A 17099-nucleotide genomic window follows, 5' to 3' on the forward strand; every position below is an offset into this window, starting at 1 on the left:
AAAAACGTTACAGCACTTATCTTCATAGCACGCGTTAGCTTTTGTTACTGGTTACCATGAGAACGACCAGACGTGTCTTCGCTAACACTGAGAACTAGCCATACCGGTGCGGCTCGCATGTCAAAGATTCATATATTCATTGCTTTTGTAATGTAAATATTTCAACCGACAGTAGGGAAAAGACTTAATCTGTCGTAAGGTGTACGCTCATACTTACAGGAGGACGAATCTACACCTGCAAGCCTAGTTATAGTAAATTGTAAAACAATTATATGGAGTTCGACAGATAGTTCGCTTACCTAGTCCTGCGCAAATGTGAAATATGTTTTGTCTTGCAACCATTTGGCTCATATCGACTCCTATAACTGTTAGCATACTGTGGATATAATTGCTTTATTATATAATGCTTTCTGCAGAAACATGGTGGTAGTAGTGGCGTGGTGTGGAGCTTCCGTTTCAGGTACTGGGCGAATTGCTCTAATTGGGGAAACCACGAATTTAACATGCGAGCAGAAAATAATAAAGTACAATGTCCAGTCATTAGATTTTTTTTAACTTGAGCTCAGGCGCACTAACGTTACAAAGTGATAAAAAGGGCTCCAGGAAGGCTAAGAAGCATATTTAAGTTTGGAGTTCTCAAATTTGCCTGCTTAAAAACCGTTCTGCAATAAAAATTATACAAAATTAGTCAATGGAAATTAAAAGTATCATTGCCAATCATCGCAAACACTTGAAGGCATTTGTTGTAGCCAACATAGGTGTATAAATATAATTACCGCTCCTGAAATTTGCATTTCCATATAGCTCTTGTACTGCAACCTCCTTTCGTTTGCAACCAAAGTTTATGATCCTGGCACGTTCCTCAAATAGAAATTTGACTTAGCCCTTCCTGAGTGGTGTACCTGCCTAAAGTTAGCAATTTCTTAACCTTGTAACCTATACTGTGTAAATTTATTACAGTTTAACGCCAGACAGCTGCATTTTTATTTATTTATTTTTTTTATAGAAAATAAACTCAGAAAATTAATTCAGTAAAAAAAAAAATGTTATTTATCCTGAAGGAAAATTGAATGCTGACATAACTCATATCATCCAAGTGTCTTCAAAGAGTCGTTGCTTCTTGTGATGCTGTGGGTAGGAGAGATCTGGCAACGAACCTGAAAAGGCCTCTGACTGAAGACTGTGGCTCTGAGTGTCTCATTGAGCGGCACAATTCTAGAAAGAGTATATAGCTTAGTGCTGAATCGATTAATCAAAAATAATCTTGACTAATTGATTATTGAAATAATTGTCAACTAATTTAGCAACTGAGTAAACATTAACTGGAGGATACAGCCTCTAAAAATGGCCATTTGCTGATAGAACACAGTGAGAGCAGTGATTAAGCCAAAACTCTTGAAATAACTTATTTATCTTGAATGTAGGGTGAACTCCTCTAGTGGCAGTTTTAGCTTCATCTGGTTCAAATTCTGTAAAACATGTCTCCCATTAAGCACCGTTTGCAATTCAGTTATAAACCCAAAATTAATCAACAGATTAGTAGACCGTATTTATTTATTTTTTTCCTAGCTGTAGATGCACGTTTGCTACAAATTCATTCAAGGAATTCTATGTTTGTTTAAGCAAAAGTTTTGTTTTCTTACTGAAAAATGTAATTGAATTATTTGCTTACTTGAATATTTTAATGTATTTCAAATACTGTGTGAAAAACAGTGAAAATCTGTAAAATATGCCAATTTTCTTTAATGCAATGAATTAATGAATTAATCTTCAAAAATAATCGATAGAATAGTCAATTGATAAAATAATTGTTTGGTGCAGCCCTGGTATAGTTACTACTGTGTATTACTTTGACATGTATAAGCGGAAAATGTAAAACAGACACACTGTTAACTGCTGTTATACCAAGTTTGCATATTGAAATAAAGATGAAACTACTGGTTGTTGTAGTGACTGTATCTTTGCTGTGTGTGCAGTCCGTCTGTGTTCCTGAGCATGGCATCAGGGAGTAGCCATCCACCGTCCACGCATCCCAAACACACAAACAGGTTGGCCAATGAGCGGTCGCCATACCTGTTACAACATGCACACAACCCCGTCGACTGGTGAGGCCCTTTAAACCTGACATTTATTCATCTTAATAAATTGGTATGTTGGAATGTAATTATTTTGTTTTTGTTTGTTTGTTTGTTTTTGTCTGTTTTTCCAGGTATCCATGGGGACATGAGGCGTTTGAAAAGGCAAAAAGGGAAGACAAACCCATCTTCTTATCAGGTGAGACGTTCAATTCAACATTATTATTATTATTATTATTATTACTTAAGACCAGATGATTGGAGTTTGTTGTGTTTCAGTCCGTTCAAAACGGAGAATCTCAAAAGACAAAAACATATCAGTTGGGATCCTTCGTGAAATATAAAGAAAGGCTTTAATTCAATTCAATTTCATCTATATAGTGCCAATTCACAACAAATTTCAACTGATTTCAACTTAATCATACATTAATATTCCAATTGCTCCCAGTTATCAGCTTGGACAGTAAGCTCAATTAATTATTCAAAGTAGCTACCAGGCTCTGATTTTGTAAGATTAAGACAATATGACCTTCACACCACTTATCAAAAGATTCACATTGAAGTGACAAAATGCCTGTTCTCAGCACTCTGCGTTTGCTATAGTTATGCCTACTGATTCTCTATGATGGTCTCCAACCACCAGTGGGCTATTCAACGTGCCATTGGTGTCACGTTATGGAGAGAGAGTCTTTCAAAGATGAGGAGATTGGACAAATCCTCAGTGACAACTTTGTCTGCATCAAACTGGACAGAGAAGAGAGACCCGACGTGGACAAGGTCTACATGACCTTTGTGCAGGTTTGTGTGTTTCTTGTTAGACTTTTTTTTTTCTCAACGACGGTTATTTTTCGCATTTGGTTGTTTGATTTATTTATTTTCGTGTCAGGCAACAAGTGGTGGTGGAGGCTGGCCCATGAGTGTGTGGTTAACTCCCGACCTTCGACCTTTTATCGGAGGTACTTACTTCCCCCCGAGGGACCAAGGAAGAAGACCAGGCTTCAAGACAGTCCTGATAAGAATCATTGAACAGGTGGCAGGACTTTGTAGAAACACTCAATAATTAGACTGAAAATATTAAGAAGTAAATATTAAATATTAGGCGTGCACCAACAGGTCGGTCCGATTTCTTGGATTTTGGGAGAACAGCCCACACTTGTGTGACAAACAGGTTTTATCTGCCAATGGAAATGTCTGAAAATCTGTTGCAGCCCACCAACTCACGTCTGCATGGCAACTTTGTCTCTATAGCCAGGGACTTTTCAGAAAAAGAAAATCAATATCAGCCACAGTCAGATTCAACAGATCAGGCTCTTCAAAGATTGGTGATGGGCCAGAAGACAACCGGTGCACCGCTATTTGTAGACATGTTGCACGTCATTGTTTGCATCCAGATATTTTGTGTATGCGCACAACACTGGAGGGCTAGAAGACTGCTCTTTTACATGCCATCTATAGCTGCACTGCTGTTGTAGAACAGTTCCATTACCAAATTGAAACCTGGAGAACAAGGTGCTATTAATTCAGTGACGTGCGCTACAACTAAAGGAAAATAACGCAGAAAAGCCGTTGAAGAATAACTCAACCACTCTTATTCTTCTTTTGTCCTTACTGTCTGTGGCAGCTGCGCTACGCACAGACTCGTTGCCGTGGCAGCTGACGACAGCTCCACTAGTGTATCAGGATTAAACACCAAAAAACACAAATATTTCCCACACAAAGAGCAGAAGACCTGCTGTACTGATGATCTGTCAGAATGTATGTGTGGCTTCCCTTTAACTCAACAGAAACATACCAAATTCTGCAGCACATCTACATGTTAACGTTGTCAAAGTCAAGCTAGCGTAACTGGCCTTCTTCCCTCACCATCGCTTTTTTTTTTTAAATTAGAACTTTTTTCTAACCCGTGAATTGTGATACTCTTGAACCTTATCTAGATGTCACAGTGTTGGCAATTAGTAGCTAAGCACTACGTCCCTTTTCCTTTGATGCGTCATGCTTACATTTAAGATTTAGCTCGGTATGTTGACAATTTGCCAGCTAAAACCAATTGCAGTCATTGTTATTGAGGAGTTATTGCCCTCCAGCAGGGAGCTGGGGGCAAGATCTTGCATGCGTGACGTCACGTTGCAATGTGTTCATTAAAAGGCTCTGAAAAGTGGCTTCCTCTCTGCAGTGGCAGAACAACCGAGCGACTTTAGAGTCCAGTGGTGAGAGGATCATCGACGCTCTAAAGAAAGGCACAACCATCACTGCGAACCCAGGAGAAAGCCCTCCCTTAGCCCCAGACGTTGCTAATCGCTGCTTCCAGCAGCTGGCCCACTCCTATGAGGAAGAGTACGGAGGCTTTAAGGATGCTCCAAAGTTCCCCACACCAGGTAGACTCACCTGGAGCCAGAGTGCTCATCTGCAACTCTCTAGTTTCCATTTGTCCTGATGGTTTTGCTTAAATGGCTAAAGAAAATGGTAGCTCTTCCCATCCTCTGTTCTGTTTGCACCATAGCTCAGATCTGCTTCACAGATGTATACCAGCCGGATGAGAACTCATGTGAGTTGGTCTTTCTGTCCCTCTGCAGTGAATCTGATGTTCCTCATGTCTTATTGGTCCGTGAATTGCTCCACCTCAGAGGGGGTCGAGGCACTCCAGATGGCCTTGCACACACTCCGAATGATGGCACTGGGAGGCATCCACGACCACATTGCACAGGTTCGTATCCATGCTGGGAACGTAGGAAGTTATTCATGTATAAATGAATTCATGCAGTTTTATCATACAAATATTGTGTCTTCTGTATAACATCAGTGTGTAAATCAGTTGCTGTAAAAAGGGTCAGTGACCCTAAGATGCCACTCTGTGCTGCAGTTCTCCAACCAAGAGTTGACTGTAGATGTTTTTTTTTAACTTTCCTTCCCCTTCTCCTCAGTGTGTGTTGTGGTGAGATTAATATTAGTTGTTAAAAGCCCAATGAGACAGTTAGAGCTTCATTTTCTTAGTCATACAGCATTGGTGTTTGCTGTATGTGTTTTCTGACAGTTTTACTGGAAACGACCTCCTTCTTCCGGCTGTTTTTCCAGGGTTTTCATCGTTACTCCACCGACTCTTCGTGGCACGTTCCTCACTTTGAGAAGATGCTGTATGACCAGGCTCAGCTGGCTGTGGCTTACATAACCGCTTTTCAGGTTTGGTTTCCTCTTCAGAATCAGCTTTCTTGTTTACAAGTTTGTGCTTACAAACAAGGATTTCGACTTCAGCTACACATGCTCACACTTAATAGACATTAAATGTAAACTTCATTAGAGGAGATAAAAGCAAAGTGTATATGGACTTACACTGATATTTTGTGCAACATATCTTATAGAATAGTGCCAGTATGTGTATTTCTGTTTCACAGTAAAGTAGTTGACAAGTCTTTCTGTAAGGTGTCAATTTTGTTGATCAGAGAAGCAACATGGGAGATGAAACGTTCTTGATTTTGTAGCGTTGGCCTGAATGTAAAAACCCAAACAGTTTGTGTCCAGGATGGCAGTACCTTGAATTACTCTGTTCCAAGGTACTTTTTTGTTGTGGTAGGAAGTACAGTCTCTGCCATACCTTCTTCCCAACAATGTCTTTGTGTGACAATCATCACAGATCTAGAGAAAAGGTGGAGCCTAAAAATTGTCAGTGAACTACAGCAGACAGGATGTTGAGGACGGTAAAGAAGTTATTCATTGGCACTTAACTGAGTCAGACGAAAACCCAGAGTGTGAGACTTGGGGTGAGCCTTTAGCATTTCACAATTGATGGGGTTTTGTTGTGTTTTGTTTAGGATTAGGTAAAAACTAGTTGAATCTGAGTCTCAGAGTTTGTGGTATCTTCCTCAGAGTCTGTTGCACTGACCTGTTTATTTTTTGGTGTGTAGACTCAGACTAAATAACAAAGACCAACAGACACGAGCTGAAATACAGCCACATATACTCGCTGTGTTTAATGATGATATACAAGTACCCTGAGCGCTCTTGTAAGGTTCTGCTGGGAACATCCTGTTGATAAATCACAAGACGATACCGTTAGGGGTCGAGCTCTGGTTGAATCATAGCCCTCATGCAGGTGTTTTCCATGCTTTTCCAGGTATCAGGTGAGCAGTTCTACGCAGACGTGGCTAAGGACATACTGCTGTACGTCTCCAGGGACCTGAGTGACGAGGTGAATCATCGACAGCTCGGCTGCTGCTGTCTTCTATGTGAAAACTGTCTTAGTTTCTCTTGAGTACTGCTAGTATGTTCGTATGTCCCTTGGGGCCCCGGGTGGAACATTGCTGACAAATCCTGTTAAAGCCTCGCTCTCCTGTACAGGTCAGCCTTTCTCCTCTTTGATTAATGAGGGGACAGTAGTGAACAGAGCATACAATTAAAAACAGACTTTTATTGTTGAATTTTTTTTAGATTTATGAAGTAATTATAATCTAATGAAGTACCATGCCCAGGATAATTTTCTGTAGACTCTTTCCACTTTTTGTGTGACTTGCTGTGTTGCTTCCTTTCGGGAGCCAGAGTCCCTGAGTTCTGCTAACTGTCACATTATATTACAACCAGAGAGCTTAGATGGCTTTGTAGGTCTTTATAAAGTACCGTCAAATATGGCGGTAATGTTAGTGCTTTCTTAGGCTTAGATTAAGAGCATTGTTTAATTGGCGGTCAGACATAAAATGTCGGAAAAGTATTCTCACCCCTTGAACATTTCCCAAATACAACTGCAAATCATTTTGTGTCCTTCTGGGATTTTATGCGAGTGACCATCAGGAAGTGGTTCTTAGTTTGAAAAAGTTTTACTAATAAAATTTGAAAATTGGTTTGGGGCTTTGTAAATGACTAAAATCAAGTCCTGCCAGTTACATTCAGAGGTCACCTAAATAGCAAATTAGCAAAGTGCATGACATGAGAATACTTTTGCAAAATGTTGTATTTGACCTAAAAGGAAGAAAGTTAAACAGCAGTGGGCTAAGAACTCACCTTGAGGGAACTCCTGAAAGTATCGGTCTATGCATTGACAAAAAATATAACAGAAATATAAACAATTATTGAGAAATTGTTTTTGGAAATAATTTATAGGAGGGAAGCAGATACAGCTGCAGAAATAACTTATATCTGCATATTTATGACTTAAAAATCCTTTAATCGTCTTTATAGTGTCGTTATTTATTTATGTTGCTGGCAACATTTATTGTCCCCTCTGGTAAAAATTTGTAAGAATTGTTAAATCTTAAAATGTAGTTTTTTTTCTCCCCCCCAATATCTGACTGAATTTTTAAAATATCTCGTCTTTAATTTTATATCATTTATTCAGTGGGGACAAACAGCTGCTAGGAAATAATTATTTTGATCAAAATCCCTGGTTGCAGTGTTAGTGGTACTCCGTCAGTCAGCACTTTGAAGTATTTAATTGTCATGAGTTGATTTATTATTTTGGATCATTATTTTGATGAAAGACCCAACTCTCACTTTAATAACAGTTGCCACCGTTTATTGTGTCAACGGTCGCCAAGTAGAAGTTTGTAGAAACGTTTTTCCAGATATTGTGTCGTAACGGTTTTTTTATGTGTCCCCAGAACATTTCTGCCATGGTTGATTCCTCATACATTTTTAATGGATTTATTCACTTTAGGTCCTTTTAGCACACCTTTACCAATCGTGTTAATAAATTAGTGCTGTTTTCCAGTCTGGGGGCTTTTACAGTGCAGAAGATGCCGACTCCGTCCCAGCATCAGGGGGGCCGGAGAAGCGAGAGGGAGCCTTCTGTGTGTGGACAGCCTCAGAAGTGCGGGAGCACCTGCCTGATGTGGTAGAGGGCGCGGTCGGAGCCACCACGCTCGCAGACGTCTTTATGCACCACTTCGGAGTCAAGGAGCAAGGCAACGTTGCAGCTGAGCAGGTCTGATTGTATTATTTCAATATATTACGGCCATATCTGCTTTCGACGGTTTCCGCTCGTCGACATGGTGACCGTCACAGACGTTAAGGGTCAGTGTTGGTGAAGACTTTATGCTCCCTATTGCCAGGATCCACACGGGGAGCTGCAGGGGAAAAATGTGCTGATCATCCGTTATTCAGCGGAGCTAACAGCTGCTCACTTTGGCATCACCATTGAGAAATTCAACGAAGTCATGACCACAGCCAGAGGCAGAATGGCAGAAGTGAGGCAGATTCGCCCGCGACCCCACCTGGACACCAAGATACTGGCTTCCTGGAATGGTAAAGTCCAAGTCTAACAAGGCAGCGAAAAGTAAAAGCAGCAGATCTCAGATTTCAATACCTTCTTTCTTTTATTTTATTTTTTTACTGATTGTCATATTACAACCAAAACCTTTAATGTATTTTATTAGGATTTCATGTTATCAGCACAAACTGGTGCCTAAGTGTGAAGTGGAAGCAATCTTTTCTACACTTTTCCCCAGATATTCTTAAATAAAATCTGAAATGTGTGGAAACTTAAGTTTCCTCTTCCACTGACTCAACATTTTGATGGAGCTCCTTTTGCTGCTGTTGCAACTGTTAGCCTTTTGGGATATGAACTTTGGGGTACGTTTTTGCCTAATCTATATGTAAAACTACCCAACCCAAATTCTGAATGGAAAACATCCATTGACATCAACTTGCAAACACTGCAGTCAAACCATCATGTTTAACGGTGGGGATTGATTGTCCATTCAGTGAAGGATCAACAGTGGAAAGCTGTGTCTTGTATTGTTATCCACATCAGATGGCAATCTAGTGACATGCACTGAGGTTGGCAGTTGTGACAAGACAAACTATGATAAAGTTTTTCAAGGTGGAGAAAAAGCGTATCAATTAATAAAACCTTTGTTTTTCCACATTAACGTGGCGCTAATTTTAACGCTCCTTTCCATTGTTTTGCCCATCATCTATAAAAATGTAGTTAATTACTAAGCACACGCATAAACAGTCATGCTCACCCACAAGTTGGGTTTCTTCACCAGATCTCTCCTGACGGTATGTTAGCGAGGTAATGAGGCCCTGCCATCCCGAGAACTTTCCAATTAGTCCCGAGCCTCTTCTTCTGCTCTCTAATGAACAAACTCCTCCATTAATCACCTGTCCTCCGCCGCCGCCGCCGCACTTTGAAGACCGGGCTGTGCGCCACTGGCTTTGATACTCTACATGAAAGAGGTGTGGACGGACGGACAGAGGGAGGAAGGGAAGGATGTAGTGGATGATGAGAGAACGTGGGGAAACTTCAAAGAGAGAAATGGAGGTTTAGGGGGCAGAAATAACTGCGCTGGGAATTTTGGCGCGGGCTACACATTGGCACCTTGGCAAGGGGAACGTGATGTTTTAACATGAGATGGAGTTATTTTGGAGCTAATCACCACCACGAGCATCATTATTACCGCTTTCCGCCCTTGCAGGCCTGATGCTGTCCGCCTTCGCTCGGGTTGGAGCCGTGCTGGGGAACGAGGTGCTGCTGGAGAGAGCGGTGCAAGCGGGAAACTTCCTAAAGGCGCACCTGTGGGACCCCGATCAGCAGAACATGTTCCGATCTTGTTACCGCGGAGACCAGATGGAGGTGCAACAGATGTAAGATGCAGTACTTTGTGAAGTACTCATACCGCTTAAACTTTTTCACATATTTTATCAGGCCATCCCTTCAGGATTTCAATTTTTATGATTTCTTTTTTTTGTAAGTAAAATTACTGATTATGTGTCCTTGAGAAATATTTGTCCAACAAATTTTGTAGTTTTTTCCTCAATAAACCCCATCCAAAATCTACATATAGAAAAAAAGAGATTTTGAAAAAATTCCAAGCAGACAGATTGTATTTAGGCCTAACTTTTCTTATAAAGAAACCCGGAATTGTTTGATTTTTGCGACCACAGAATTGGATTTTATGTGACAGACCACTACAAGAGATTGAATAATTGCAAAATTGCAGGGGAAATAAAAAGTCATGATTTTTAAACTCTTTCACAAATAAAAATATAAACAGTGAGGCATGCATAGGGGAAATTGTAATAAAAATGCCAAATTAGTAAATAGAGCCCACCCTACATTGCAGATACATATCAGCAATTACATCCAAGTAAATCCTAGCTCTGTCTTCTCTAAACTTGTTTTACACCATTTAGTCAAAAACACAACATCCCTGTATCTGTATAAATCTATCTGAACTGTCACTAAAATGTTTTTGTTGTTCGAGCTAAAAAATGGTCAAATATGCTCACTTAATTTTGCCTCTTGAGGCCATTTTATGCAGACTTTTTCTTGTGTGTTTGGTCTTAAATATAATAGAATAATAAATCATAAAAAGCATGTTTCACCTTTTTATAAAAAATATTTAAGTATTGCATCAAAAAATGTTTTTTATATTGAAACTGTAGAAAGTTATGAAATGTTCATGGTTGTTTACATGAAAACAGGCAACCATAACATCTGGGTAAATAAGATTTCAGCCGTCATGGTCCCATGCAACCTGGTTATTGTAAAGCTGTTTCTATCCAACAGCTCGGTTTTTGGATTTTTCTTCTAGCTTCTATCAGGCTGCATATTTTAACATGATTGGCCTTGTTTTAATTTCATTTTCAAGGCCTATTGAATAACTAATGTTGCAGACTGAATTTCTCATGGGTGAGACGAGAGCTTTTCGTTTTACTCTTAATTTTAACTTACTAAATTAATGTCACTCAGTTAGTGTATTAAGATGTTAATATTTTTAAAGTCTCAGAACACACCCTCAAAGTCAGATACTGACTCTCTTGTTGATCCAACACAACAACTTCAGTTGGCCTTGTTCCGCTGGCCAGTCACTGTGTCCCAGTTACTGTGAATGAGTGAGTGTGAAATGCTATCGAATCAGCAGAAAAATGTGCCAAGAGTCCCACAACCTGCTCGATGGAACATAATCAATTTGAAGCACATACATGAACAAATACACACTTTGTGCCTAACCACCCTGGCCTTGTTCCACGGCGCCCGTCTCATTCATTACCGTCCCGTTCAGAATGGTGTCGTCTTCGAAAGTGCTTACAGAGGCTCATTTCTCAGATCTGGTTCAGCTTCCATGCGAACCGGGCCAGGTATGGGCCGCGAGCCCATTTACCAGGAGGAATGGTAGGGGCTGAGACTAACTGGGTTAATAGGATGTGGAGTTGGTGCTGTGGTTTCTGGGGCTCCTTCCTGCCAACCGAAAATTGAATGCATTTACGTCTTTAAGGAGCAGAAGGAGGGTGGAGAGTAGTTTTACTTTGAGAATGAGCTGTTTTGGTACCAGTAATGTCATATGGAGCTGGTTTGCTAAATATAAATTAGTTTCTAATTAGCCTGGAAATTGCCTTCTTACGCAATTCGATTTCTTCCTCAAGGCAGAATTTCAACCAGGCAAATCGGCAAACAGAAGGAAAAGTTGTGAATGACGACTTTCTGTGCTAGTTTATGGATTCCTGCTTGTAAGTTTAGAAGCAACAGCAGAAGAAGTCAACAAAGTTGTTCAGCTCATGTTGGTCACTCTTTTAAATATTGAGCAATTAAAATTGAACCAAGAGGAATGTTTAACCCTCCCGCTATCTTAGTGCGACGCTCAGGAAGAACGCGGCAGATGTCACGGTCGAACAGTGGGGAAGAGAGGAGGCGGTCTTTATCCAGTCAAACTGTCAGTTCCATAAACCACGCTAAAAAACTTTTGTAAAAGCACATGTATTGTCAGTGCAACCCGCCGTCCAAAGGACCCTGGCTCTTAAGACCGCGGGAGGGTTAAGACATTTTATTGCTAGCAAAGATGTTGTTCAGCTCCACATTTCTCTCTTTACATTGGGGTATAGTTGTTTACAACACACCCAAAATCTGGTAAGCTTCAAGCTGGCACATTACTTACATCATGACTAAACGTAAGCAATTGGGTAAAGTCAGATCCAATCTTTTAAACTTTAATAGCATCTCACTTGATGCACAGAGCTGCCACCTTGTGGCTATAGCATTGCAGCATGTACTAAGGGTCATCTTCTTCTTGTTAACAACTTCTAGTGTTGCTTCCACCTAGTAGCTGCATGCTTTTTACGAAAGCACTGATGCCAATTCAAACAAATTAGTTTGAAGTATTATAATTTATATATTGCAACAACTGATTGAAATTGTTAATATCAGTTCCCCCTCCCGAACATTTGCAACCTTGTCATACCCATCCTGATTCTTGCTGACTCCTTTTAACTCGACTGATGCCGCAACCGATTTCTTGTCTCACTGCAGCGTGACTTCATGGCTTTTTATGACCTCTCACAAGAATGCACTTCATCTCCTCCAAATCACTTTTAGGTTTTCACCCTCTCCACCATCAGCCTCGCCTGACACAGCACTATCTGGCCTCCTGTCACAGTCCGTCCTCTTGCACTCACTCATCTGGGGGGGTGGCGTTGTGAGAACTGGAGGGACGGAGGACAGTGGAATAACAACAGTTTATAAAAAGTGGTGACGCAATACTATCAGCGAGGAAGAAAGTACTTCAGAATCGGTATCAGCCTTACAAGGTTGTTTTTAGACATGGAGAAGAAGGGATTGACGACTCTAAAGAGTTTGAAACAGAGATTGTACCCTTTGCTTTGTAGACGTCTTTCTTGGCTGAATGGAATTTCTGATTTTGTAAAACTCAGATTTACTATTCATCAAAGCATGAAGATTGATGGGAAAGTTCTGTTAACTCGATAGATTTGTACAGGGAACTACCAAAACTTGAACCTGCCACAAAGTAGAGAAGAGGCACAATCACTGTTCACTGTGAAGCCCAGCTTCCCATTGGCCACTCCATAAACAGCAGCCACCCCACTATTACCATCTTAGCGACGGTCACAGTGCCAGTCATAAATAAAGTCTGCTATTTCATTAAAAAACTTTTCTGCGCTCATTTATAGGTTATTTATTTATAAATATATTGCATGTGATTTCTTATTATTTTTTTTTGTTTATATCCAGCCATTTTGAAATGATCAGTCTTAGGTATATATATATATTTATATATATTACAAACTTTGTAATTATTAGCTAAGATGGAGTAGATTTCAACAAATAAGCAAATTCCCTTTGGGGATAAATAAAATATATTGTATTCTAAAATAATCGTTATCGGCCAAAATCGGAATCGCCAACTTGGGCTTTTCAAAGTTTGCCAATTGGCCAGTAAACTGTAAACTGTGCTCCTGGCAACAGTTAGCTCCTGGATAGGTCTTTCCAAAATCTTGACGTTGTTGAAAATTTGTGGACTTAACTTAAAAGTTGGGTCTTTGTATAAATAAAACTACCAATTTGAATGAACTGTACCAACACCACCAAGCAGTACGATCAAATATTCAGCCATAAAACAACCATGAGGATGAAGTGCAACTCCTTAAGAGGTTTAACTAAATAGTTACTGGGGGGAAATGTATATAAAATAAATGTACTTATGTGCATATAATTCTTATCCAAAAAGTTGCATAATCACTGCATTCTTGACAAAAATGGTTTGAATAAATAATTAAAGGTCTCAAATTTTAATGGTATTCATGCCCTTGATGAGAATGTCTAACTTCTGATTTAGAGGTGTACTTACTATTTGCAGATCTGTCTGTTTATATATATTGTAAATCATTTCTGTGGCGGACATATAAAAGTGTATCTTTTTCTCTGCCCTACCTGGGAATGTGTGTTTTTTTTTTTCTGGATTTCTATTCTGGTTTGCACAAACAGTTACTGTATAAAATATGAAGTGTAAAAAAAACAACAAAAACAAGATCCTGAACTAGTTCACCAGTGGAGCTCATCACAGTGCTTTTCCATGTTGCTCCAACAATAAATACTTAATGATTACTGTCCTCATTTCATCTTTTCCCTCTGTGCGTCGTCCAGATCCCCTCCTATCTGCGGCTTCCTGGACGACTACGCCTTCGTCGTTAGTGGCCTGCTGGACCTGTACGAGGCCACGTTCCAGACGGAGTGGCTGCGGTGGGCCGAGGAGCTGCAGGCCAGGCAGGACGCGCTGTTCTGGGACAACCAGGGCGGAGGTTACTTCTGCAGCGAGCCCAGCGACGCCGCGGTTCTGCTGCGACTGAAGGAGGGTGTGTGAAAGCCTCGCTCATTATTTGCGTTAACGACCAATTGAACAAGTCTGCCTTAATAAAAGTGGCTGACTTTCAGAGAGAACCAAAACATCAAACTTACTCTTTTACTAAAGAGCAATCCTATTTTAAACTCAGGATTTCCAAATGTATCTTCATAAGAGCTGCAAAAATTTATTTATTTATTTTTTTTTCGAAGAGCTGAGATGTTTGATTTACACTCTGACGAGTAGAGGCGCTGAGAGATATGGACATAATTTTACCACAATATTTTGTGGTATAAAAGTTATGATAAATAAAACAATTATTTCTTTTAGGTATGGCTCTCACTGCATATCACAGCATTCATAGCACCACAAACACAAATATTGCTCTAGAAAAACATTCTGATTTTAAAGAGGCTTCTTCAGCATGCCAGTTACTTTAAGCAAAACTATGATCAATGTCACTAAACTGCACAGAGTAACTGCATTCAACCATATTTTTAAATTTACTGACATAAGGGTAAGTGTAAATTTATCAGCAGTTATCTGAATGACGCTCGTGTTAGCCACTGGTTCACTTCTGCTCCCAACCTTTTGTACACTTGTGTCATCCAATAGGTCTTGAATTTTGTTCATTATGGTCTTAAAAACGCCTCAAGTTGAGAAGGTGAAACTCGCATGAACCCTGTAGCAGTGCTTGGTGCATATCTGTGTTGAAGAGAAGGCAGTATCGTTGATGGTGTCGGGGCTTGTCTTTTACCTCGATGTGTTTTCAATGTTTCATGAGGAGTGCTTGAAACGCTGCCTGTATCAGTTTTCTGTAGGGGTTCGTAGCTTCAGGGGTGAAGTAAAGAAAAGATTGATGGGCAGGTGGATGATTAGAACTCCTGCTGCAGAGGACCTTTGTGCTTTTGCCCAGTCTGAGGGATGGAGAGCGCCAAACACTGGATGAATTCAAGGTCTGAACCGCACAGGCACTGCAGATGGCTGCACATCACAACAGTTTGGCTAAAACAACCCTGATGAAAAGCAGAGGTATGAACAGATGTCTGTATTATTGGAACAACAGACAATTTGACGGATTGTTTTTGTCAGAAACTCACTAATTTATTCGTCCATCATGAATCTGTTGTTTCCCCTCTGTTGCCCTACGCCATATTGATCGTTTCAAGCTCAGAGGATCTGGAAGGCTTTACTGTAATATCCCTGCCACTTTCACTCATTTGCTACACTTCATGAGAAGAGGCTGCCAGCAGGAGATGGATGGGCTGATAGGTGACTTGATAAAGGATAAAAGATGGGAGGATTATTGAACTCCTCCGTCCGCCGTAAGAACACCGTCAACCGTCAGTCACTCACGGTGAACCTCTCTGCCATAAAAAGCCCCTACTACACCGATGCCCTGCCTCTCGAGCTGCTTTGATCACCAGAGCTGTCAAACTCGTCTCCAGTCTGTCTCTCAGTCCATCTGCTTCTGACAGATTGCAACAGCGCCGCAAAGTACAGCGGGAGTCTGAAATCGACTTCCCGACTCTGCTCCTGTCGTCTCTCACTAACCTCCTTATTTTTCCCCTCTTAATTTGTGACTCTCCCTGCATTCTACACATGATTTTGCAAATAATAATTCAAATAAGACCGTACCTTTTGAATGTTGTGTGCCGGTTGGTGAAAGCTCAGATATGAATATAAATGGCTGTAACCTTGATGTGCACTCTAGCCTGTCTTCAGCTGCTAACAAGCTATTTTTTACCATTGATCAGTTGAGTCCAAGCTTCTGGCTTGTATCTAGTCATCTTCTGTATTCAAAATGTCTCAAATTGATGAATTAATTTTGCTTTCTCTGTTGTTTTTATTTTTAAGGTACACTTGATTTGGTGCTTATATATTTGTTGTGTCTTTTTTCCGGATCAAGTTATTGACAAAGATAATCAGTCTTTCATCTTCAAGTGTTTTTTGTATTTGTGTTTTCCATCAGACGTACTCCAGGCTTAGTTCCTCTGTGTTTAACCATCTTCCACTTATGAAGTCGCTGATGAAATTCCAGTGTGTGTTTTTTTTTTTTTTTTGTTTGCTTGTTTGTTTTGTTTGTTGTAGTTCCTACTTTTTCTTTTTTTTCGTCACACTATAGATGTGTGGTCAAGTGGTTGTGGGACGTTTGAATTCAGCCCTGCGAACTGTGAATATGATGAGCTACTTCTCAGTGCAATGCTGGTAAAAACGTTATTAAAGGGTTAATAGAGGAGCCATCTTGTGATGACTTCCTGAAGGCGGAGTTTCAGAAAGTTTCAGAGACCCAATTTTAATGCATTAAATTATGAAGTCTAATTTCTCTTAAGTGATATTTGATACATACAGCATTTTTATATGAATTGAAGGCAACATGATTGTGCTATGAAGCAGCACTCTGTACCTGGAAAACACATAATAGTGCTTCTTTAACTTCTCGTCTGTTCTTGAATTTTTTTAGATTGGGGCATGATGTGTTGCTTTTTGAGATCTTTCTTGCTTACATTATGTTAGATAGATTTTATTTAAATGTCTTTACAGCTTTCCAGATAATCCAATCTGGACGTAACAGCCTCAGACTTTGTGTGCTTTTCTTTTTTTTCTGTCACATAGTGAAAGCAAATACTCCGGGGCCAATACTTTTTGTTTTGCTTTGCCGCCTCTCTTTTTTCATTTAGTTATCCTTTTGAAAAAAAAAGGAAGAAAAAATCAGATTTTATTGAAATTATACTTTCAATACAAGTGTACAACCAACATTAATAAACACTCTGTACAAGCACAAACACTCTGTACAGACGTTTGATAATTAAAACAGCTCTCTCTAGTTCCCATATGAAGTCATTGATAAACACTTTGCTGCCATTAACTTTGCGTGCTCCCCTTCCAGTCTGTTTGTATCTAGCTGTGTCTCTTTCTCGACTAGGTCATTGCTGCCATTAACTTTCTCTTACAAGTTTTT

At 40.0% G+C, this 17099-nt stretch overlaps 1 protein-coding gene across 4 annotated transcripts in view; it reads left to right on the forward strand.

Moving 5' to 3' along the window:
* spata20 (spermatogenesis associated 20) overlaps positions 1–17099 on the forward strand; it is a 39296-nt gene that overhangs the window by 559 nt on the left and 21638 nt on the right. The window contains exons 1-13 of one of the 4 annotated variants that reach the window (XM_044103512.1): positions 31–106; positions 1977–2105; positions 2210–2274; positions 2719–2873; positions 2962–3105; positions 4249–4450; positions 4649–4779; positions 5148–5252; positions 6184–6258; positions 7771–7983; positions 8111–8303; positions 9479–9647; positions 13942–14150. In XM_044103512.1, coding sequence (XP_043959447.1) covers positions 1996–2105; positions 2210–2274; positions 2719–2873; positions 2962–3105; positions 4249–4450; positions 4649–4779; positions 5148–5252; positions 6184–6258; positions 7771–7983; positions 8111–8303; positions 9479–9647; positions 13942–14150 — 1771 coding nt within the window. In that variant the 5' untranslated portion in view covers positions 31–106; positions 1977–1995. Of the gene's footprint in view, positions 1–30; positions 107–204; positions 461–1976; positions 2106–2209; positions 2275–2718; positions 2874–2961; positions 3106–4248; positions 4451–4648; positions 4780–5147; positions 5253–6183; positions 6259–7770; positions 7984–8110; positions 8304–9478; positions 9648–13941; positions 14151–17099 lie in introns of those variants that run through there. The other 3 variants (XM_044103513.1, XM_044103510.1, XM_044103511.1) reach the window with 3 other exon arrangements.

This window comes from Gambusia affinis, linkage group LG20, assembly GCF_019740435.1.
Source record: "Gambusia affinis linkage group LG20, SWU_Gaff_1.0, whole genome shotgun sequence".
Lineage (NCBI taxonomy): Eukaryota > Metazoa > Chordata > Actinopteri > Cyprinodontiformes > Poeciliidae > Gambusia > Gambusia affinis.